This window comes from Rhinolophus hipposideros (genome assembly GCF_964194185.1).
Source record: "Rhinolophus hipposideros genome assembly, chromosome: 23".
Taxonomy (NCBI): Eukaryota; Metazoa; Chordata; class Mammalia; order Chiroptera; family Rhinolophidae; genus Rhinolophus; species Rhinolophus hipposideros.
The window spans coordinates 16,057,541-16,084,289 of record NC_138069.1 but is presented as its reverse complement, the minus strand read 5'-3'; the positions used below and the strand labels follow the sequence as shown (position 1 = coordinate 16,084,289).

The following is a 26,749-nucleotide window of genomic DNA, read 5'->3' as shown; positions in this document are numbered from 1 at the left end:
AACAAAAGAATAAATTAGACAAATTTGACTTCATAAAAATTGAAATTTTTTCCATCAAAAGAAACTATCAAGGATTTCCAGTTTCACTTCCAAATGTAAGGAGTTTGCAAATAACTACTTCATCTTAACAAAAGTAACGCTGAACAGACTGAAAAATCAACAATTCTTCTTGGATGTGTAAGAGAGGAAAGGACACAAGGCAAACGACTCCACCCAATATTAAAGAGGCAGCCAGGAAAATACAGAAAGTCACAGGTTGTCGATGCAGAGATTCAAGAGCAGAAAGCATTGTGGGAACCAGTGCTGAAGTAATAAAAATTTGAACTGTAGTTGATAAATTCTGGAGGCTCAGTATGGATAAGTCTGAAACTTGAAGACTTCAGGTGGAAGCAGTTATGGGGAAGAGGGGCACAATATACTGAGATTTAACTCTAGGAGCTTGACTAGATTCCCACAGTAAATACCAGAGAAAAACCACTTTATGCTTCTGGCAGTGGGAGGGGAAAAGAAACCATTTTGAAATACTCAAAACTCTCTGTTCTTGACAAGGCTTTCCTTTAGAAGAAACTAATTAATGAGAAACAGGTTGGGTTATTATCAGAGCCTAACTGACTTGAAGGAAGAGAAATATCAAACTCCAGCAGGCTCTGGCCTCCCATGATGGGAAAAAAAAAAACAGCTCCAGTGCATTCTAGACATCCTGTCCCCCATAGTGGAGGAGAAAAAAACTGAGAAACACTTGTGAAATTCACAGTCCAAAAGCATAGGCTCACTAAAAGACTGAGAATTAATCAATCATAGGACTATAGAATGCTTTCCCTTCCCCCCTTCTCAGTACCACATTATTACAGGCCTAGTTACAGAAGTTCCTTGTATCATGTACATCATGTCCAATGATCAAGAAAAAAAAAGCAAAACAAAACCCAACAATTTGAAAAGATAGAACATACACCAGAATAAGACATGACAAGAATGTTGGAATTATCAGACAAGAATTTAAAACAACTATAACTAATATGCTAGGGGCACTAATGGATAAACAGAATGCAAGAACAGATGGGCAATGTAAACAGAGATGAAGGGTGCCTTTGATGGGCTCATTAGTAGTAGACTGGGTGTGGATAAGGAAAGAATCCCTGAGTTAGAGGATATATCAATCGACTCCTCAAAAACCAAAAAATAAGGAGAGTAAAGACTGAAAAAGCAGATCAAAATATCCAAGGACTGTGAGAAAACTACAAAAGGTATAACATACATGTAATGGGAATACCATATCAAGAAAAAGAGAAAAGAACAGAAGAAATATTTGAAATAATGACAAAGAATTTCCCCCCAAATTAATATCAGACACCAAATCACAGATCCAGGAAGCTCAGATAACACCAAGCAGGCAAAATGCCCAAAAATCTACACTTAGGCATATCAATTTCAAACTAAAGAAAATGAAAGATTTTTAAAATCCTGAATGAAGTCAAAGGGGAAAAAAACACCTTTCCTATAGAGGAACAAAGTTTCTGACTTCTCCTCAGAAACCATGAGAACTTCCTCAACTTAATAAAAAGCATCCATGACAAACCTACAGTGAACATTATACTTAACAGTGAAGGATTAAATGCTTTCACCCTAGGACTGGTAACAAGGAAAAGACGTCTGACTTCACTACTCTTATTTAGCATTGTGCTAGAAGTTCTACCCTGTGCAATAAAGCAAGAAAATGAAAGAAGAGACACACAGGTGAGAAAAAAAGAAAGAAAATTGTCCCTATTTACAGATGACACAATTATGTACATTAAAATCCCAAGGAATCAAAACAACAAAAACTTCCTAAATAAGTGAGTTCAGCATGTCACAGAAAACAAGATAAACATGCAAAAATGAATTGTATCTCCATATATTTTCAATGAAAATATGCATACCAAAATTAAATTTAAAATACCATTTACATTAGCTCAAAAAAGATACTTAGGCATATATGTAACAAAATATGTACAGGACTTGTCTTATGGAAATTACACAACACTGATGAAAAAAATCAAAGAATATCTAAATAAATGGAAAGATATACTGTGTTCATGAATTGGATGACCCAACGTGTCATGGGACCATGTCAATTTTTCCTGAATTAATATACATATTTAACACAATTCTTACCAAAATTCCAGTAAGATTTTTCTGTGGACATAGATGAGATTATATGGGATGGCAAAGGAACTAGAATACCTAAGACAATTTTTGAAAACAAGAAATAAGTAGAAGAGATCACTGTACCCTATTTTAAGATTTATTACATAGCTACAGAAATCAAGACTGTGGTATTGGCACATGAATAGACTTGTAGATCCATGGAACAATATACAGAATCCAAAAATAGTCCCCGGCAAATATGTGGAACTAACAGAATTTTGACAAAGGTACAAAAGCAATTAAATGCAGGAGAGAGCTTTTTCAACAAATGTCGTTGGAGCAATTGTACTTTGTTAGGCAAAGCCTTGACTTAAATCTAACAGCTTATATTAAAATTCATTCAAAATGGATCACAAAATTAAAAGTAAAACATAAAACTCTAAAACTTATAGAAAAATATATGGGAGAAAATATTCAGGATCCTAGGGTAGGCAAAGAGTTCTTAGACTTGATACCAAAAGTACAGTCTATAAAAAGAAAACTGATAAAATGGACTTCATGAAAATTTTAAGAACTTTTACTCTGCGAGTATGAGTATGAGAAGAAAAGTTAAAAATTTTGGAGAAAAGTTTTAAGTACATATCTGACAAAGAACTTGTATGCATATCTAGAATGTATAATGGACAATTAAAATTCAACAGTAAAAAATCAAACAGCTCAGTTAGAACCTAGGCAAAACATATGAAGAGACAGTTCACCAAAGAAGATATACAAATGGGAAAGGAATGCATGAAAATATTTTCAACACCAGTTAACTACTAGGGAAATGCAAATTATCCCTGAGTGAGATAAATTACAGTGAGATATCAGAAACCTTGGAAGCCAGAAGGCAGAGAGATGATATATTTACAATTTTGAAACAAAAATCTGTCAAGCAAGAATTCTATATCCAGCAAAATTGTTCTTCAAAATGAGGGAGAAATTAAGACATTCCAAGATAAACAAAAGCAGGGGAGTTTATCACCACTAGACATGTCCTACAAAAAAATGCTAAAGAGAGTCCTTCAAGCTGAATCAAAGGATGCTAGATAGTAACCTGAATTTGAATGATGATATAAAGATCTCCAGAAAATGTCAATGCATGGGCATATATAAAAGACAATATTATTTTAATTGGGTAAGTAACTCCACTTGTTCTTTTTCTACATAACTTAAAAGACAAATGCATAAAAATAATTTAAATCTATGTTATTGGGCACACAATTTATAAAGATGTAATGTGTGACATCAAAACATAAAGTAAAGGGAATGGAGGTGCACAGAAGTAGAATTCTTGTATGTGATTTAAGTTAACTTGGTATCAATTCAAATAAGACTGCTATAACTTTAGGATGTTATATGCAATCTTCATGGTAATCACAAAGCTATCTATAGAAAAACACAAAAGGAAATGAGAAGAAAATCAATATATGTGACTACAAAAATTAAACTAAACAAAAGAAGCTCGTAATGGAGTGAATAAGGGACAAAAAAACTATTAGGTACACATAAAACAAACAGCAAAATGACAGAAGTAAATACTCCCTTATCAATAACCTATTATTCTAAATGTAAATGGATCAAATTGTCCATTCAAAAGGCAGAGGTTGATAAAATGGATTAAAAAAAACATGATCCAATTCTATGCTGTCTACAGGAGATACACTTTAGATTCAAAGATACAAGAAGATTGAAAGTAAAGGATTGGAAAAACATATCATGCAAATATTAACCCAACAAAAACTAGAGTGGCTATACTTATACCAGACAAAATAGACTTTAAAACAAAAATGTTATTAGAGGTAATATTTTGTTACTAGAGTAATATTTTATTTTGATAAAAGGGTCACTTCATTTTGAAATTATAAAAATTATAAACATATATCCACCTAACAAAAGAGTCCTTAAATACATGAAGCAAAGGCTGACAGAATTGAGGGGAGAAATAATTCAACGATAGAGATTTCAATACTCTGCAATCAATAGTGCATAAAACAGCTATGCAGAAGATCAACAAGATAATAGAAGACTTGAACAACAGTCTATACAAACTACAACCAACAAACCTGTACAGAGAACTCCATCTAACAATAGCAAAATACAGAATTTTCTCAAGTGCACATAGAACATTTTCCAGGTTATAGAGAATGCTAATACCATACGCTAGGCCATAAAGCAAGCCTCAAAAAATTTAAAAGGATTGAATTAACAAAAGGATGTTCCCTTTCAATAGAAATTGGTAATTAATAACAGAAAGAAATTTGGTACATGCCAAAATGTGTAAAAATTAAACAATATACCACTAAATAACCAATTAGTAAAAGAAGAAATCCCAAAAGAAATAAGAAAATAGTTTGATTTAAATAAAAATATAGAATGATATACTAAATCTTATGGAAAACAAGTGCTTAGAGGGAAGTTTATAGCTAGAAATGACTGTATTCAAAAAGAAGAATGATCTCAAATCAATAAACCTTAATTAAGATACTGAAGGAAAAAAAGAAGAGCAAACTAAACCCAAAGCAATCAGAAGGAAGAAAATAGTAAGAATTAGAGTGGATATTAATAAACTAGAGTATAGAAAAATAAAGTAAATATCAATGAAACCAGTGTTAGTTCTTTTAAAAGGTCAATAAGTTTGACAAAACTTTAGCTAGACTGACTAAGAAAAAAAGACAAGAATCAAATTACTAAAATCAGAAATGAAAGAGGAGACATTACTATTGATCTTATAGAAATAAAAAGAATGATAAGGTTATATTCTAAACTGTAGGCCAACAAATTAGATAATGTAGATGAAATTTTAAAATTCCTAGAAAGACACAAACTACCAAAATTGTGTCAATAAGAAACGTAAAAATCTGAACAGACCTATACCAAATGAAGAGATTGAATTAATAATAAAAAAATCTTCCCACAAGGAAAAGCCCAGGATCATATAGTCATTTAAAGAAGAATTAATTCCAATTCGTCACAAATCCTTCCAAAGAACAGAAGAGGATGGAACATTTCCCAACTCACTGATACCACTGGTATTTTAAAAAAGATCACGAATCATGACTAGTGATGATTTATCCTGATAACGAAAGGTTGTTTTATCATCTGAAAATATATTAATGTAATGCTCCATATCAATAAAAGACAAAAACCATGTGATCATCTTGACAGACATTTTTCTCTTTTCACTTTGGGATACAGTGTGAGTGAAAGGAGGAGGAGCAGTAAAGGTAAGGAATCAATGAGAGTTGAACAAGGTCCTCGAAGTGGAGGAAGGTTAAGGGAAAACTAAGAGAGATAGAAAAAGAAATGTAACTGGATTTTTGTGGATCCACAAATGAGGCAGTTCTAAATTCTCATATTTTTAATTTGCTTTTGCTAAAGAATTACTTAGTAAGATAGTTTTAAGTCCAATTTCAAGTTGAAATCCTCCTCATACCGACTAAAGAAAGCATGCCATTGGGAAGTAGAAAAATTATTTCTTTTTGTTCTAAGGTGCCTCAAAATGCACAATCTAGTCCACATTAAATGTTCTCCAAAATAACCAATATAATTCCAAATTGTACCTGGTAAAATTGTACTAGAGATATGAGCTTAAATTAGCATGCAGAGTTTCTACATTTTTCCAATTTTTTTTCTAGGATAGATATTCTGATATTCTATAAACAGACACATAAAAAGTAAAGGCTTTCTTAGTTAATTAAATTATATTATAAATTCTCTCATGTTCAGAAAGCTGTAAATGGTGCCGAAAGGCCTTCCTACATTCCTTAAATTTACTTTTACCAGAATGAATTATTTGATAAAAATTAAGATCTCTAACATGAATAAAGGTCTTCCCACATAACTTGCATTCATAGAGTTTCTCCCCTGTATGAATTCTCTGAGGTTGAGTAATTTGATAGCCACTATTTAAGGTCTCTCCACATATTTTGTATTTATATGGTTTTCATCAGTATGATTCTTTTTTTCATGTTAGGTATCTCCCTTGACTAATGGTGTTCTCACATTCTCTACATCCATCATAATTCACACTAGTATAAAGTCACCAACATATATTAAGGTTTGAAATATATTTAAAAGCCTTCCTACACTCCTTGCATTCAAAGAGCTTCTTGCCAATATGAATACTCTATTCTCTAATAGAATACTCTATTCTCAAGTAACTTAATATACACTAATGGTTTCCCCACATTGATTAAACATTCATAGGGATTTTATTCCACCAATATTAATGATCTGATATTGAGTAAGTTGTCCACAAAATAAATGCTTTATTGAATTTCTTATATTCATAAATCTTCTCAGCAGTATGAATTCTCTAATATATAATAAGGACCAAATTAAGTCTAAATATCTTCCCCACATTTCTTATATTAATCAGGTATCTCACCAGTATAAATTCTCTGATATTGAGTAACTTGTCCACACACAATAAAAGCTTTCCCACATTCCTTAAATTCATAAAGGTTATCATCAGTATGAATTCTCTGGCTTGAAGAAAAAACTCAATTAAGTCTAAAGACCTTTCTGCACTCTTTATATTCCTATGATTTCTCACCTGTATGAATGCTCTGATGCTGATAAATTGTCCACATACAACGAAGGCTTTATTGAATTTCTAATATTCATAAAGTACGTCACCAGTATGAATTCTCTAATATATAGTAAGAACTGAATTAAGTCTAAACATCCTTCTACATTTCTTACATTATAAATTCAGCATAAATTATCAATGCTAAATAATTTGCCCACACACAATAAAAGCTTTCCTACATTACTAATATTCATAAAGTTTCTCGTCATTATAAATTCTCAATATTAAGTAACTTGTCCACACACAATAAAGGCTTTCCTACCATTACTAATTTCATAAAGTTTATCAGTATGAATTCTCTGGTTTGAAGAAAGAACTCGGTTCTAAAAACATTCCCACATTTCTTATACTCACAGGATTTCTCAACAGTATGAATTTTCTGGTGTTCACTGAATTATCCATGCAAATAATGACTTTCTCATATTCTTAACAATTATAAAATTTCTCAACAGCATGAATTCTCTATGGTGCTGTAAGAACTGTATTAAATTTAAACATCTTTTCACATTCCTTATGTTCATTATGTTTTTCACCAGTATGAGTTCTCTGATGTTGAGTAAATTGATATTCATTACTGAAGGTGATTCCACATTCTTTATGATCACACCATTTCGAATTAGAGCAAATTTTCTCTCAATTTTGAAAAAGAATGGGTTTATGATATTTCTTACATGAAGTTCCTATTATGAATTATGCGTTATAAAATGAGAGAATGTCTATAAGTGGTCATTTTTGTAGATAATAATTTGGGTATAAAAAAAATCCTTTGAGATACCTGGCACCTCTCAAGCATGCTTTCACACACTTCCAGTCTTTTCTAAAAATAGAGGCCCTAAGGTCAAGTGTATCACTTCTTAATCTGATTCTTTAATTCCTAGATTACATATTTAGTGTCCACGCTCCTTAATTCTGAGTACAAAGGCTATTGTGGCAATAGAAGAAACTCCAAAATTAGACTGGTATATCTCTAGTGGTATTAATGGCATTTTCAGAGGGACTAGTTTTACTAGTAGGCTAGTTTTGTGCAGCTTATTACTTACAACCTTCCAATTATCTTGTAAGCATACAATTTCCCATATGAATATCCTCCCAGTTAAAAATACCTGTTAGATTCTGGCCTTGAACACTGACTAGATTGACTACATAAATAAACTAAAAGATTTAAAAATATCAAATAGCCCTGCGAATATGGCGATGTCGAAGGTGAAGCAGGACATGCCCCCTCCGGGGGGCTACGGCCCCATAGATTACAAGCGCAACCTTCCGAATCGGGGAGTATCGGGCTACAGCATGTTCGCCGTGGGCATTGAGACCTTGCTCTTCGGGTACTGGAGCATGACGAAGTGGAACCGCGAGCACAGGCACCTGCAGATCGAGGACTTGGAGGCTCGTATCGCGCTGATGCCACTGTTGCAGGCAGAGAAAGACCGGAGGATCCTGCAGCTCTTTCAGGAGAACCTGGAGGAAGAAGCCATCATCATGAAGGATGTGCCGGACTGGAAGGTGGGTGAATCTGTGTTCCACACGACGCGCTGGGTGACCCCCATGATGGGCGAGCTCTATGGACTGCAGACGAATAAGGAGATCATCAACGCCATCTACGGCTTCATCTGATACACGTAGCGCCACCTGTTAGCCACTGAGCCTCATCCCCTCCACACACGAGAGAATAAAAGCTCTGGAGACCGGAAAAAATAATAATAATCAAATAATGCAGAAAATCATTTGTACTGATTTCCTAGGGCTGCTGGAACAAAGTACCACAAATTTGATGGCTTAAAACAAAAGAAACTTATTTTCTCACAGTTCTAGAGGCCACATTATAATACCAAGGTGTTAATAATACTTCACTCCCTCCAAAGGCTCTAGGGCAGAATCCATTCCTGACCTCTTCCAGCTTTTGGTGGTTATCAGAATTCTTTATGGCTATATCACTCCAATCTCTCCCTCCATCTTCACATGGATGTCTCCTCTTCTTTGTGTTTTCTTCAGTCTCTTATAAGGACACTTGATATTGGATTTAGGATCCATCTGGGTAACCCAGGATGTTCTCATCTTAAGATCATTAATTTAATTATATCTGCTAAGACTCTTTCAAAATAAATTAACATTCAGAAGGGCCAAGTTTCAGGACATGGACATATCTTTTGAGGCCACTATAGCATTCAATAAAATTCAATACATAATTCTGATTTTTAAAATTCTTAGGAAAATTTCTTTACTTGGAAAAATACATATTAAAACCTACGAAAAATCTACAGTAGAAATTATATTTGGTATAGAAATTTTACATGTATTTTATTTAAGATTGAGAATAATATAAGGATGCTAGCCATCACGTCTACTGTTTAATATGGTGCTGAAGGTCCCGGCCATATTACTATAAAGGGAAAAATGATAGAAAAAGAAAGAGATAAAACTATCATCTAGAAAAACCAATGTAAACAAAAGACAAATTCTAAGAACTAACAAGATATATCAGAAAATTTTCTGTAATAAAGATCAACTTTAAAATATTAATAGTATTTCACTACATTATCAATAAGTAGAAAATATTAAAAATGTATCATTCACAATATCAAAAAAGCTATAAAGCATTTAGGAATTATTAATAACTAAGAATATACTAGATCTCAATGAAGAAAAATATAATACACTTTTAAAGAACAGAGAAGACTATAAACAAACATTCTATGCTTAATATAAATATAAAATATAATCTCCCAAAATTAATCCATAAATTAAAAATCATTGACATCAAAATTTCGGTTGGATTTTTAAGGCAACTAGATAACCTTAATCTAAAATTTAACAGAAGAATAAATATGAATGAATTTTAAATCAACACAATAAATAGGAATTGGCTTACATAACTATAGGAGCTGAGAAGTCCCCAAATCTACAGTCTGAAGGCCTGAGAACCAGGAGAGTTGCTGATGGTGTGAGTTCCAGTCTGACTCTGAAAGCAGAAGAAATTTAATGTCCCCACATCAAAGACCATCAGGCAGAGAGAGTAAATTCTCTCTTGCTCAGCCTTTTTGTTCTTTGTGGACCTTCAACATTGGGGAAAGCATCGGCTCTACTCACTCTGCCAGTTCAACGTTAATCTCATCCAGAAACACTCTCACAGACATATCTAGAATAATGTTTAACCAAATACTTGGACACCTCATGGCCCAGGAATTTAACATACAAAATTAACCATCGCAATATGTCTTTGTTCTTAGGAAACAGGTACATGAAAAATTGCAATATGAGTGTTATGTTTTTAACTGACCATAAAATCATTTAACATTTGTAAAATTCATGTAACAATGCAAAAAATATTTAACATTCAACCTCTCTTTATAGATATAGATAGATATAAATATATATCTCCATGTATATTTATATATAATATGGAAAGTGTTAACAATTAATGATCCTTAAGTGAAGGATATATAAATGTTGTCTTATTCTTGCAAGTTTTCTGTAGTTTTGACGTTTTTCAACAGTTGAAAATTCTTGAGAATCTGACTCTTATTTTTCCCACTGCTACCACCTTGGTCAAAGTCATCAAAATCTCTTATTGGGATTACTGAAATAGGCTTTTATTGTATCTTCCTGCTTTTATCATTTCCTCCCTACATTATATTTTCAACATGCAGCCAGACTGACTTTAGCCATATCACGCCTGTCCTGAAAAGAGTAGTTCTAGCATCCTGTTTCACTCAGAGTACAAGGCAAAGCTTTACCATAACAAAACCCAAATTGTTTGGTTCTCCCATTACCACCCTGTCCTCATTTCCTACTGCTGTCCTGACTATTCTTTTTCTGCTTCAACCATACCAACCTCTGTGCTGTTCTTTAAATACACCAAGCACACATCTTCCTTAGGGCTTCAGCTCTAGATTTTCCCCTCTGCCTGGAATGTATTCCCCCAGAAAATCGCTTGGCTAACTCTCTTGCCTACTTCAAGTCTTTAATTTAACTTCCTAATGAGACCTACCATGATTATCATTTTTAGCTATGTAATATTACAATGTGTGTATCTCCCATTCCTCACAGATTCTTGATCCTTCTAATCTCTTCTTCCCTTTCTTTGTTCTAAAGCATATATTATCTTCTCCATATATAATTTGCTTGTTATTTTCTTATTTATTGTTTGCCTCTCCTTCTCATAAGACAAGTTCCTCAAATGTTGGGCTTTTTGTTTATTTTGTTCAGTGATATATACCCATTGCCTAATTGGGTGCCTAGTACATAATAGATGCTCAATACATATCTATTGATAAGACAAATTTTATAATGAAATGTATATGTTACTTTTGGGCTGAGATTTAAAAAGAGAGAGCCAAAATGACTCAACAGTTTACTGCTTCAGCAATGAAGACAATAGAGTTGCCTTCAATTCAAATAGGAAAGACTGTGAGGAGAGCAGATTTGTGGGAGAAAAATCAAGTGTGTGATCCAGATATATTAAGTTATAGATGTCAATCAGTCATTCCTAGTGGAAATAATCTAGTTTGCAGTTGGATATATGAGTCTGCACTTTGAGAGAAATATACAGACTGGAGTAATAAGTTTGGGAATCATTGGCATGTAAATATTACTTAAAATCATAAGACTAAATGATACTGCCAAAGGAATGTGTATAGATAAAAGTAGAGAACAGGGCTAAGGACTAAGTCTTAGAACACATAATAATGAAGGATTTTGTCAGTGAAAAAAACCATGGCAAAGTGAACAGACAACAGTTAAGAATACAGTTGCCCACCAAATTCAATAACCTAGAAGAAATGGACAAGTTCTTAGAAACATATAGCCTTCCTAGGCTGTACCATGAAGAATTGGAAAATCTAAACAGACCAGTCACCAGTAACGAAATTGAATCAGTCATCCAAAACCTTCCCAAAAGCAAAAGTCCGGGACCAGATGGCTTCATTAGTGAATTCTACCAAACCTTCAAAGAGGATCTAATACCAATCCTGCTCAAACTCTTCCAAAAAACTGAAGAAGAGACAGTACTCCCTAACTCATTTTATGAAGCCAATATTACCCTGATACCAAAACCTGGTAAGGACAACACAAAAAAAGAAAACTACAGACCAATATCTATGATGAATACAGATGCAAAAATCCTAAACAAAATTCTAGCAAATTGAATACAACAATGCATTAAAAAGATTATTCATTGCGACCAAGTGGGTTTCATCTCAGGGGCACAAGGATGGTTCAATATACACAAAATCCATCAATGTGATACATCACATAAACAAAATAAAGGACAAAAATCATATGATTATATCAATTGATGCAGAAAAAACATTTGACAAGATACAACATCCATTTATGATTAAAACACTTAATAAAATAGGTATAGAAGGAAAATACCTTCACATAATAAAGGCCATATATGACAAACCCTCAACTAATCTCATAATTAACGGTGAAAAACTGAAGCCCTTTGCTCTACATTCAGGAACACGACAGGGCTGTCCCCTGTCACCTCTGCTTTTCAACATAGTGTTGGAAGTCCTCACCAGAACAATCAGGCAAGAGAAAGAAATAAAAGGCATCCAAATTGGGAATGAAGAAGTTAAAATGTCACTCTTTGCAGATGACATGATGCTATATACAGAAAACACTAAAGACTCCACCAAAAAGCTATTAGAAACAATCAACGAATACAGTAAAGTTGCCGGCTACAAAATCAATGTACAAAAGTCCATTGCATTCCTATATACTAACAATGAAATCTCAGAAAAAGAAAAACAATAATTCCTTTTGCTGCATTTGCAGCAAAAAGAATAAAATACCTAGGAATAAACTTAACCAAGGATGTGAAAGACCTATATGCTGAAAACTATAAGACATTTTCAAAAGAAATTGAAGAAGACACAAAGAAATGGAAAGACATTCCATGCTCATGGATTGGAAGAATGAACAGAGTTAAAATGGCCATATTACCCAAAGCAATATACAGATTTAATGCAATCCCCATCAAAATCCCAATGGCATGTTTTAAAGAAATAGAACAAAAAATCATCAGATTTGTTTGAAACTACAAAAGACCCCGAATAGTCAAAGCAATCTTAAGAAAAAAGAACAATACTGGTGGTATCACACTCCCTGACTTTAGCTTATACTACAGGGCTACAATAATCAAAACAGCATGGTATTGGCAGAAAAACAGATACATAGACCAATGGAATAGAATTGAGAACCCAGAAATAAAACCACATAAATACGGACAGATAATTTTTGACAAAGAAGCAAAAAACATACAATGGAGAAAAGACAGCCTCAATAACTGGTGCTGGGAGAATTGGATAGGCACGTGCAAAAGAATGAAACCGGACTGCTATCTGTCACTAGGTACTAAAATTAATTCAAAATGGATCAAAGACTTAAGCATAAGACCTGAAACAATAAACTGCATAGAAGAAAACATAGATACTAAAACATGGACCTTGGGTTCAAAATGCATTTCATAAATTTGACTCCAAAGGCAAGGGAAGTAAAAGCTAAAATAAATGAATGGGACTATATCAAACTAAAAAGCTTCTGCACAGCAAAAGAAACCATCGACAAAATAAAAAGGCAACCAACTGAATGGGAAAAGATTTTTGCAAACAGTGCCTCCGCTAATATCCAAAATATACAAGGAACTCATGCAACTCAACAACAAAAAAAGAAACAACCCAATTGAAAAATGGGCAAAGGACCTGAAGAGACATTTCTCCAAAGAGGACATACAAATGGCAAATAGACATATGAAAAAATGCTCAACATCACTAATCATCAGAGAAATGCAAATAAAAACCACAATGAGATATCACCTCACCCCAGTTAGAATGGCTATCATCAACAAGATAAATAGTAACAAGCGTTGGAGAGGCTGTGGAGAAAAAGGAATCTTCAAACACTGTTGGTGGAATGCAGACTGGCGCAGCCACTATGGAAGGCAGTATGGAGGTTCCTCAAAAAATTACGAATAGGGGCCGGCTTGGTGGCTCAGGCAGTTGGAGATCAGTGCTCCTAACTCCGAAGGCTGCCAGTTCCATTCCCACACGGGCCACTGGGCTCTCAACCACAAGGTTGCTGGTTCAATTCCTCGAGTCCCACAAGGGATGGTGGGCTCCGCCCCCTGCAACTAAAATTGAACACGGCACCTTGAGCTGAGCTGCTGCTTAGCTCCCGGATGGCTCAGTTGGTTGGAGTGAGTCCTCTCAACCACAAGGTTGCTGGTTCAACTCCTGCAAGGGATGGTGGGCTGCGCCCCCTGCAACTAGCAACAGCAACTGGACGTGGAGCTGAGCTGCGCCCTCCACAATTAAGATTGAAAGGACAACAACTTGACTTGGAAAAAAGTTCTGGAAGTACACACTATTCCCCATTAAAAGTCCTGTTCCCCTTCCTCAATACAATCTTTTTTTAAAAATTACAAATAGAATTACCGTATGACCCAGCAATCCCCCTCCTGGGTATATACCCAAAAAATCTGAAAACATTTATACATAAAGACACATGTGCTCCAATGTTCATAGCAGCTTTATTTACAGTGGCCAAGACATGGAAACAACCAAAATGTCCTTCAATAGATGAATGGATAAAGAAGTTGTGGTATATATACACAATGGAATACTATTTGACAGTAAGAAAAGATGATATAGGAACATTTGTGACAACATGGATGGATCTTGAGAGTATGATGCTAAGTGAAATAAGTCAGACAGAAAAAGGAGAGCACCATATGATTTCACTGATATGTGGTATATGAACCAAAAACAACAAAAGAACAAGACAGAGAAACAAAAACTCATAGACACAGACAATAGTTTAGTGGTTACCAGAGGGTAAAGGGGGTGGGGGTGGGAGATGAGGGTAAGGGAGATCAAATATATGGTGATGGAAGGAGAACTTATTCTGGGTGGTGAACACACAATGGGATTTATAGATAATGTAATACAGAATTGTACACCAGAAATCTATGTAACTTTACTAACAATTGTCACCCCAATAAACTTTAATTTTAAAAAAATACAGTTGCAATGTCTGAAAAAATAAGTAACTAATGTCTGGAAAATAAAGGAAACCAACAAGAAAAACAGGAATGACAGTGACAAGACAGTCAACTGACCAAAATAGAAAATCAAAAGAAAAGATGTAATATAAAATACAATCTCAAAAAATATACAATCTCCACAAGTTAATCTTCATTATTATTTATTAATAATGACACACATGAAAATTAAAAGAAAATTATATAATACTTTAAATCTATCAGAATGCCAAAAATATGAAAGCTAGTAATTCCCAACGTGGGAAAGAATGTGGAAATAAAAAAGAAACCTCATGCATTGCTGTTGGGAGTGTAGTCTGATGCAGTCATTCTGAAGACCAACTGGAGCTACTTAAGTAGAATACTCTATAAACCATCAGTTTTATTCCAGTGTTGCATCCAAAAGAAATTCTCATACAGGTGCATACAGGGGTACAAAATCAGGATGTTAATTTCTGCATTTTGTCTAAAAATGACTCTCAAAATGTTAAAATCTTAATTCTCATACAAATAGATAGTGAGCTGGTCAATTTTATTTAACTCATTGCTAATGGAAACAGCAAGATGACAAAGTTGGCCAAAGATAGTAAGATAAATGTGAATTTTATAATCAGGGATGGAAAGAATGCTAAAATAAGATTGCCAAATTAAAATCTGAACTAGTTAATGTCCACCAGAAAAACAAAACGTTGGTGGTTAACTGTTCTACTTGACAGAAATTATTATATAATAATTAGATTTGAAGAACTGAAAAAATTCTGGCCTCTAATAAGTAATGCAAACTAAGTTACATCCTGTCCAAAATCAATTGATCCTTAGAGATACTTGTAGAAAATGCCCTAAAATTATTTTGAAAGGGCAAACAGTTATCTTTTTTTGCTTCATTTCCATCTTTTGGATTTTTTTTAATCCTTCAATGTAATTATGAATAATTCCAAAATATTATTCTTCATCACTAAAAGGCTTTCTTATGCATGCTTTGTTGTGGTGATGGATTGATTAGATTCATAGATGAAACAAAGGGAATGCACTAACACTCATGGTCAGTAAATCTAGATTTTACATACAGTGATGAGCAACTGCTAGGTCCACAGAATTAACAGCTGTCAGGATATTATGTAAGGAATCTAAGATTGAATTTTCAATAGCCTCTGTCTTTCAGAGATGTTGTCATTATTCTTGTTTGCTCAACTATTCCAATATAAGAAAACCCAAATCAAGATATTCATCTCAATCAGGTTTTGTCTTCAGCTCCAGTAAATGTGAGTGAAATCTTTCCTCTAGGTTTCTTAAATTTGCTAGAATTCCTGGCCTGCCAGGAAGTAGTAGTATTCTTTATTCTTTGTAAGGCTAGGATCCAAAAGCCCAAAAGAATAGTTACCAGACCAGATTCTTAGATGAGCATCTTAGGCATTTATTCCACATATGAAATACAATTCATGTTTCTTGATGATGGGACTGTCATACCTAATAAAATTAAATCTGTTCTCAAATATGACACTTGTGATCTTGGTTTCACAAATGATTTGTCAAATTATGGGACAATTTTGATTTGTCCAATTTAAAGCAATCAAACGGTGTTGTTGTTGTTGTTTTTTTAAAAAAAAAAAAAAGATCCTGATGGAACGGATAGCACAAAAATTAAAAAGAAGTTCTGGTTCCAGGGAAAATGGAGTAACTACACTCCACCCTGACTAGTTGCATTCTCCTACTGAATACAATTATAAATGCTAGCTAGACAGAATGCACGGAACAGCTATCTGAGGTCTCTGAAAAGTTAATGTAGCAGTCAGATTTGTGAAGGAGACCAAAATTTGAAGTTCCGCTAAACAAGCACTCTCTTGTTTAGCTAAACAAGTATCTCCTCTGATACTGCCCAGCCTGGACTCAAAGGCATCCTGAAACTCAGAAGTGCACACCAGCTGCAGACAAAAAGTTCCAACAGAATCTTTTTCTTTCTGGTCTTGTAACCAGAAAACAGACTACTAGAGCTTAGAGATAGTGGGATGTGTCTTTTTTTTTTCTTTTTTCCCTTCTTTCCTGACCAATCCCCAGGTACCAGACAGGTGCCTAAAACTCTGAGGAAGGGGATCCCTTCTCTCTGACCAGAGAATCTGTAGTCCTAAAAACATTGAACACATCCCCGTTGTTTTTTAAATATATTTCTGTCATCTGTCTACTTGGTCCTGATGCAGACACCATCCTGGGATGTTTGTGGCAAAGACGGGAAACTGAAGCCTCAGCTTTCAGTCAGAAAGACCAGAAATAAAGGCCCCAGAGAGTCATGGAAGGCAATGGAGATCAGAAGAGTGATTCCCCTAAACTTGAATATAAACTCACGGGCTCACCTCCAAGATGTGTGGATATCACTCTAAAAGGCATGCCACAGGCTTTAAGAGCTGAGAGGTACACAGTACCCCACTGCCCAGGTCCAGGACTGACCACTGGGTGGCACCCCTGCAGGCCTGCAGCAAATAGTACTTCAATCATTTTGAAAACAGACCTGACTTTAAAACCAAAGCCAACATGAGGCAGGTTAAAAACTTGAGGCCTAAACCCAACCTGGTCAATCACCTGCTAAAGCAAAATGAAACAAAAACCCACAACATTCTTCTTATGATATAAACAAGACCAAGAATCTCATAATATAATGTTCAAAGTGTCTAGGATGAAATCCAAAATTATGTGGCATATGAAAAACCAAGAAACTCTCAAATCACAAGAAAAAATTCAATCAATAGGCACCAATTCCAAGATGACTCACATGTTGGAATTATGAAAAGATATTAAGGCAGAAATTATAACTGGGCTCTAGGAATTAAGGGTTAACAATTTTGTAATAAATAAATAAAAATCAGCAACAAAATAGAAGATATAAAGAACCAAATGCAAACGGCAAATATCAGACTGAAATATAATAACTAAAATAAATTCATTAGATGGCTCAATAGCAGAATGGATATGACAGAGAAAAAAGCTAGTAAATTTGAAGATAGACCAAGAGAAAGAATCCAATCTGAACAAAAGAGAAAAAAAGATTGATAAAAAGAACAAAAAAGGCAGCCGGTTCGCTCAGTGGTTAGAGCGCAGTGCTCATAACACCAAGGCTGCCAGTTCGATTAACCAAGTGGGCCAGTGAGCTGTGCCCTCCACAACTAGATTGAAAAAAACAACTTGACATGGAGCTGATATATCCTGGAAAAACACACTTGTTTCCCAATAAATTAAAACAAACAAACCAAAAAACCCCACAAAAATTCAGACCTGAAGGGTAATACCCAAAGGCCTTTACATTTGTGTCATCAGTGTCCCAGAAGAAGAGAAAAAACATGAAGCAGAAAAATATTTGAAGAACTCAAGACTGAAAACTCAAATTTGGCAAAAGATAAACTTACATAAAAGAAGAGGCTTAGTAAACCCCAAACAAGACAAAATCAAAGAAATACATTCCCAGAAACATGATTAACAAACTGCTGAAAACTAAAGGCAAACAAAAACAAAAAAACTGAAAGCAATCAGAGAAGACAATGCATTTTACATCGGTGAACAACTATTCAAATGACTGTATTTCTTATCAGAAGCAATAGAGGCCAGGAGAAATGTAACATTTTTAAAGCACTGTAAGAAAAAAACTATCAACTCAGAATTCAGTAATCCAGCAAAAATATTCTTCAGGAAGTAAGGTAAAATAAAGACATTATCAGATGAAGGAAAAAAAATAAGACACTTCATTTCTAGTAGACCTGCTCTAAAAGAAATTCTGAACAAATTTCTTCAGATGGAAGGAAATTATACCAGAGAGAAATTTAGAACATCAGAAATGAAGTAAAACAAATGGTAAATATATGGGTACGTATAATAGGCTATTTTTCTCCATTGAAATTCCGTAGACTAGATGATGGTTGAAAGCATGAATTTTTCTGCGTCTATTTTTTTTTTTAATTTTTATTGGGGAATATTGGGGAAGTGTGTTTCTCCAGGGTCCATCAGCTCCAAGTTGTTGTCCTTCAATCTAGTTGTGGCGAGCACAGCTCCCTCGCCATGTGGGAATCGAACCAGCAACCCTGTTGTTCAGAGCTCACACTCCAACCAACTGAGCCATCTCGCCGCCCAGTATCATTCTATTTCAATGTCTGTATTGTGCCAGGCAAAGTGATAGGTTCCAGGGAATCACAGAGAGTAAAAGCAGACACAGGCACTGCAGATCTCTCTTTAAAGTGTTCCAGATGATATAAAAAAGTAAACTTCCAATATATGGTAATGGAAGGAGAACTGACTCTGGGTGGTGAACACACGATGGGATTTATAGACAATGTAACAGAATTGTACACCTGAAATCTATGTAAATTTACTAACAATTGTCACCCCAATAAATTTAATTTAAAAAAAAAAGTAAACTTCCAAATTCTTTATTTGAAAAACGTGTATGAGTAAAAAGACGGGATAAAAGTAGCACCAACAAAGAGACTTCTGGTTTCTGCACTGACATCTAAAGAGCTTGGAATCCATCACTACCATCCTAATGAAAAGAATACAGCTGATCAAACCAAAGACCAACTCTTCTCATATCTATCAGAGAATTGAGGTCACAGGGCAAGCTGTTGGCCCAAAAACTGGAGAGGTGGATATAGAGAATCACAGACTATCTGGAGCAGAAACCCCCTGCTGGAACCAGTAGCTGTAGGAACACTTAAATTGTGTTTGACAAATTACTGGAGGCTCAGTGTGCACTGGGTTGAAAGTTAAAAATTCTAGGGCCTCAGTTTTAAGGGAACCACCACAATTTCCCAAGTTTTACTCCAGAAAAATCCTATCATGCTGCATACAGGAGGCGGGGGAAAACTGACCATTTAGAAATATACCCAGAGGGTTCTGTTCTCTTTAACAAAGTTCTGCCCTCAAAAGAAATTATTTTACCAGAGCCTAACCAATGTGGGGAGAGAAAAATATCCCATTCCATCTCCTTCTAGCCTTTGACATGGGGGTAAAAAAAATACCCAAATCCAGCTTGTCTAACATTCATGTATCACCTAAGGGGGTGGGGGTGATGTCACCAAGATAGCGGAGTAGAAGACCCCAGCCTCCATCTCTCCACAAAAATCAAAAATTAGACACTATCCATATACAAAAAAGCTCTGGACTCCACTTAAGAAACTTCAGCAACAGAGAAGAACAAAACAAAACAAAATTAAGAATAGCCACACAAAACGGAAAGAAAGAGCAGCTTCCTTTTGCCTGAATCATCCCATTGCCCTATCAGGATTGCTCAGAGCCAAGAGAAAACTCCCCAGCTAGAAAATTTCCCTCACTAGGAAAGACAGAATGGTGAATGACCAGTTTCGCCAGACTTTTGGACACTGCACGAAAGAACTTCAGTTTCACCCCAACCAGAGACCAGTAAAGGTGAAAAACAGCTGTATAGATGGCTCAGAACAAGGAAGAAAAGTAGGGGCTACCAATATTAGCCATTTGGCAGGAATGACCGTGATGACCGTGGTTCCCAGTCACCTGCTCTGCATACATCCCCAGCAGCTTTTACAACTGAAGAAACCAATAGCCAGCACAGCTATCCTGGAAGTCTCTGCAAATTTCACCAGTTATCCTCCCACAGGTATTTGTATTCACTGACACCAGCTGCCTGAGTCCAGGGACCCCCCTTGGAAGCCATCCCAAGCCTCTGCAGCTGTGCAAGTGAAAGACACCAGCCTAGACCCCTAAAGCTGACCCCCACCACCATGTGCACTTCAGGCTAGCCCCTCCAGCTGTGCACTTGCACACTACTAGCCCCATACACTTGACCAGCTTCTATTGCCATGTGCACACCCATGGCAAGACCTTACAACAATGGAAGTGCATGCCAAGGCCCACACAGCTGCTTAGAGGCTTGAATTTGACCTTAGCTCCTGTCACTGGCCTTCACAACTGGGTTCACCTGCAATCAGCCCCTCCAGCTATCCACCCACACACCCAGGCCCAGCCCCCATCACTGGCCTCCACTGCCATGTGCACACCCATGGGGAGACTGTGCAGCCACAGGAGGAGTGCACACCAATCACCAGGATCCCCACAGCAACTTGTGGGCCTCAATCCAGCTCTATCTCCTGTCACTGGCCTACATCACTGGGCTCACCTGCAGCTTGCCCCTCCAGCTGTGAACCTGCATGGCCCTGGCCAACCTCTTAACACTTGGCTCCACGCTTGTGCCTGTGGCAGGAACCAGTAGCTACAGCACTGCACACTGACAGCCAGGACCCCATAACTGCCAGTGTCCACAGCTGGCTCCAGCCCTTGCTCTTTGCCTTGGCCCCCACCACTTTGTGTGTGTCTATAATTGGTCCCTGCCACTACATAGGCATCTGGAACTGGCCCTGCAGCAAAAACTGTGCACACCAATAGCTCCAGCCAACAATGCTGCCTGCCCTGGTCCCTACCTGCTGGACTGGGAGGCACTACTGAAGACCCCAACGGCTATAGCCACCTCTGCACACACACACCCCAGTGTTGCATCAAGAACCACACAGCTGTTGATTCTGTGGACGCAAGCAGCCTGAGCCCGAGCCAAAGAGTCAGGCACTCCCGGACACGGAGCCACCAGATGCCTCTGCACTTGTCACCCTGCACCACCAGACCCAGGGCCACAGCATGCTCCAGCATACCCCCATCTGCAGGTGAAGGGCATTGCTTACTGAAGCAGGTCCATAAAGTCTAGAAGAAATTGCTTCTTCAAATGTGTAGACACCTACACAATGCTACAGAGACCATTAAGAATCAGGGAAAACTGACTCCCCCAAAGGAACACAGTAACTGACTCCAAAGAAATGGAGATATAGTAATTGCTTGACAAAGAATTCAAAATAACAAATGCAGGCAAAGGTGTGGAGAAAAGTGAACTCTGGGGCACTGTTGGTGGGAATGAAAATTGGTACACCCACTATGGAAAACAGTATGGAGGTTCCTCAAAAAATTAAAAATAGAACTACCATATGATTCAGCAACACCACCTCTGGGTATATTTCTGAAGGAGATGAAATCACTATCTCAAAGAGATACCTGCATTACCATGTTCATTGCGGCATTATTCACAATAGCCAAGACATGGAAACAACCTAAACATATATATATAGAAAATGTATAGAGAGAAAATGTATACACATTTTAAGAAAGGAGGAAACTGTATTAAAATTACACTGATGGTAACCACTTTGAGCACTTATTGTAACTGCAGAAGTCAAACGTGACTTGTATTTATCTTTTGTTATCAGTATATATTGAGTAGTACAACTTTCACACAGTTTTTCCTTTCTTAAAATGTGTATACATTTTTTGGTGTGTGTGTGTGTGTGTGTGTGTGTGTGTATACAGGGGGTGTCAAAAAATGTATATAAGTGGACACTTTAGTCAACGTTGCTCAAGCAGTAGTTCGCTATAATCAGAAGTGTCTGGATGCTGATGGTAACCACTTTGAGCACCTCTTGTAATTGCAGAAGTCAAACATGATTTGTATTCATCTTTTGTTACTGGTATATATTATTACAATTTTAATCAGTTTTTCCTTTCTTAAAATGAGTGTACATTTTGTGGCATCCTCTGTATATATATTTCAGCCATAAAAATGTAAATGCTGCAATTTGTAACCACATTCACATACCTTGAAGGCATTGTGCTAAGTGAAATAAGTCAGACAGAGAAAGACAAATACTGCATTATCTCACTTATATATGGAATCTAAAAACATCAAACTCTTAGAAACAGAGAGTAGAATGGTGGTTGCCATGGGCTAAGGGGTGGAGAAAGAGGAGAGATGTTGGTCGAAGGGCACAAGCTCAGTTATTAGATGAATAAGTTCTGGGGATCCAACACACAGCAAGATGACTATAGTTAACAATACTGTATTATATATTTGAAAGCTGCTATGACAGTACAGTTTTAATGCTCTCACCATAACAAGCCCTCAGACCACAATGGAATTAAAAAATTGGTAACAGAAAGACAGTGGTAAAATCCCAAAATATATGTGTATTAAACAACAGACCTTTAAATAACATGTAGGTCAAAAAAAGGAAGTACAAATTTTAAAATACTTTGAACTAAATAAAAATTAAAATCTTACATATCAAAATTTGGATGCAGCAATAAGCAGTGCTTAAAGGGAAATTTATAGCATTAAATACATATGTTAGAAAAGAATAAAGATCTAGAATCAATAATCTAAGCTTCCACATTGGGAAACTAGAAAAAAGGAAGAGTAAATTAAATCCAAAGTAAGCAGAATATTAAAACTAAAATTAGAGTAGAAGTCAATAAAATTGTAAATAGGAAAGCAATAGATAAAAATCAATGAAAACTAAAATCTTGTTCTTCAAAAGTATAAATTAAACTGATAAACGTTTAGTCAAGCTAACCAAGAAAAGAGAAGACATAAATTACTAATATTGGAAATAAAAGAGGCACCATCACTACTGATCCCAGACATTAAAACAGTAATAAAAGAATATTATGAACAACTCTATACCCACAAATTTGATAACTTAGATGAAATAGTACAATTTCTTGAAAGATACTATCTGCCAAAACTCACACAAGGAGAAATAGATCATTAAACAAATGCATTTATTTGTTTAATATATCTATTAAACAAAATTGAATCAACAATTAATGACTTTCCAAAATAGAAAGCACAAGACCCAAATGGTTTCAAATTCTACTAAACATTTAAAGAGGAAATGATACCAAATTTCTTTCAAAAAAAATAGAAACAGAAGGAACACTTCCTACTAATTTTATGAGGCCAGCACTACCCTTATACCAAAATCAGACAAAGATATAATAAGAAAGGAAAATTACAGAGTATTATCTTTCATGAACACAGATGTAAAAATTTCAACAAAATATTAGCATATCAAATGTAACAATGTATAAAGGAATTATACATCATGACCCAGTGGGATTTATTCCAGGTATGCAAGGGTGATCCAACATTTGAAAATCAATTAATGTAATCTGTCAGATCAATAGGCTAAAGAAGAAAAATCATATAACCATATCAAAAAATGCAGAAAAAAAGCATTTGAAAAATCCAACGTCCATTTAGGATTAAAAAAAAAACTCTTAGCAAACTAGGAATAGAGAGATACTTGAGGAAGTCCTCAACTTCATAAACAATATCTACAAAAAGCATACAGCTAACTTACTTAATGATAAGAAACTAGATGCTTTTTCCTTAAGATTAGGTACAAGATAAGGATGTCCCCTCTCACCACTACTATTCAGAATCATAGTCGTATCTAATGCATTAAGACAAGGAAAGGAAATAAAACATGTACACATTGGAAATAAGAAATAGAACTGTCTGTGTTTGCAGATGATATGATTGATTGTCTATGTAGAAACCCCCAAAGAATCAACAACAACAAAAAAAACTTCTGGAACTAATAAGCAATGATAGCAAAGTGGTTGCAGGATACAAAGTTAATATACAAAGTCAATTGTTCTCCTACATACCAGCAATGAACAATTGGAATTTGAAATTTAATATTTATGTTAGCACCTAAATTACTGAAATACCTAGGTATGAATGTAACAAAATATGTAAAGACTCTATGTGAGGAAAACTACAAAACTCTGATAAAAGAAATCACAGAAGATCTAAATAAATGGAGAGATATTTTATGTTTATTGACAGGAAAATTCAACATTATTAAGATGTCAATTCTTCCCAACATGACCTATAGATTCAATGCAATCCCAATCAAAATTCCAGCAAGTTATTTTGTGGATATTGACAAACTGATTCTAAAGTTTATATGGAGTGGCAAAAGACCCAGAATAGTCAACACAATATTGAAAGAGAAAAACAAAGTCAGAGGACTAACACTGCCTGACTTCAAGACATAGTATAAAGCTACAGTAATCAAGACAGTGTGCTATCAAGGAGATATCACCTCATGTTAAAATGGCTATTATCAATGTGACAAGAAATTACAAGGGTTGGACATGATGTGGAGAAAACGGCACCCTCGAATACTGCTGGTGGGAACGTAAATTGGGTAGCCTCTATGATAAACAGTATGGAGCTTCCTCAAAAAATTAAGAATAGAGCTACCATATGACCCGGCAATCCCTCTTCTGGGTATCTATCAGAAAAATTTGAAAGTGCTTATTCATAAAAATATGTGTCCCTATGTTCACTGCAGCATTATTCACAATAGCCAAGACATGGAAACAACCTAAGAGTCCTTCGACAGATGATTGGATAAAGAAGATGTGGTACATATATACAATGGAATACTACCCTGCCATAAAAGATGAAATACTGTCATTTGCAACATGAATGGATCTTGAGAGTATCATGGGAAGTGAAGTAAATCATATGAAAAAGGACAAGAACCACATGATTTCACTCATATGTGGTATATAAAATAAAACGCAACAAATGAACAAATAAAACAAACTCATAGACACAGACAATAAATAGTATGGTGGTTACCAGAAGGGAAAGATGATTGGGGGGGGGGGATGAAGATGGTAAAATGGGGTCAAATATATGGTGATAGAAAGAGACTAGGTTTTTGATAGTGAGCACACAATGGAATATACAGATGTTGTATTATAAAGTTTTATACTTGAAACATATAATTAACCAACTACCCCAATAAATTTAACTTGTTTAAAATGTAACAAAGAAATGCGACCGTGTGGTATTGGCAAAAGAATAGACAAATAGATCAATGGAATAGAAAGCCCAGAAATAGAACCACACAAATATAGCCAACTGATCTTTGACAAAGGAACAAAGGCAATTCAATTGAAAAAAGGGAATCTTTTCAGAAAATGTCCAAGGCTGAAGTAACTGGAAATCCAAATGTAAACACACAAACAAACAAAAAAGAATCTAAACACATAACCTTACACCTGTCACAAAAATTAACTCTCAGAATGAATCAATAGATCTAAATGTAAAATACAAAACTATAAAACTTCTAGAAGATAATATAGGAGAAAATGTAGGAAACCTTGGATTTGGTAATGATTTTTCAGATATAACAGCAAAAGCACAATCTAAGAAAGACAAAATTGATGTTGGACCTCGTTAAAATTTAATACTTTTGCCCTATGAGAGACACTGTTAAGAGAATAGAAATACAAGCCACAGACTGGGAGAAAAATGTTTGCAAACCACGTTTCTGGTAAAGAACTTTTATCCAAAATATATGCTATAGATTGAAAGTTTGTGTCCTCTCAAATTCAAATGTTGAAATCTTAATCCCCAAGGTGATATTAGGAGGTGGGGCCTTTGAGAGTCTCCACCCTCATGAATGGGATTAGTGCCCTTATAAAGGAGACCTCACAGAGCTCCATAGACCCTTTCCACCACGTGAAAAGATAGCAATCAAGGAACAGAAAGGCTTCACCAAACACAAATGTGCCAGTGCCATAATCCTCGACTTCCCAACCTCTAGAACTGTGAGAAATACATTTCTGTTATTTATAAACGACCCATTCTATGGTATTTTGTTATAGTAGCACAAACTAGGACAATATACAAAAAAATCTTAACACTCAACAATAAAAGGAACAGCTCAGTTTAAAAATGGGCAAAAGATCTGAACAGACATTTCACCAAAGACAATATACAAATGGCAAAAAAGCATGAAAAGAAGCTCAATATTATATGTCATTAGAGAACTGCAAATTAAAACAATGAGATACCACTATTAAAATGGCTAAAATCCAAAACACTGACAACATCAAATGCTGTCAAAGATGTAAAGCAGCACAAACTCTCATTCATTGTTGGTAGGAATGAAAAATGGTACATCCACTTTGTAAAACATTTTTGCAGTTATTTAGAAAACATAACATAGGCTTACCATATGACCCAGCAATTGTGTTTCTAGGTTTTTACCTAAATGATTTCAAAACTATGTCCACACACACAAAAAAAACCC

General features: G+C 35.4%; 1 protein-coding gene across 1 annotated transcript; it reads left to right on the top strand.

The window, feature by feature from the left end:
* Nucleotides 1-7,842: 7,842 nt before the first annotated feature.
* On the top strand, nucleotides 7,843-8,371 carry LOC308492003 (NADH dehydrogenase [ubiquinone] 1 alpha subcomplex subunit 13-like; the record flags this gene model as incomplete). The annotated part of the gene is made up of 1 exon (XM_081036255.1): nucleotides 7,843-8,371. Exon 1 carries the CDS (start codon nucleotides 7,946-7,948, stop codon nucleotides 8,369-8,371), a length of 426 nt encoding a protein of 141 aa, XP_080892381.1. The 5' UTR covers nucleotides 7,843-7,945.
* Nucleotides 8,372-26,749: the final 18,378 nt, after the last annotated feature.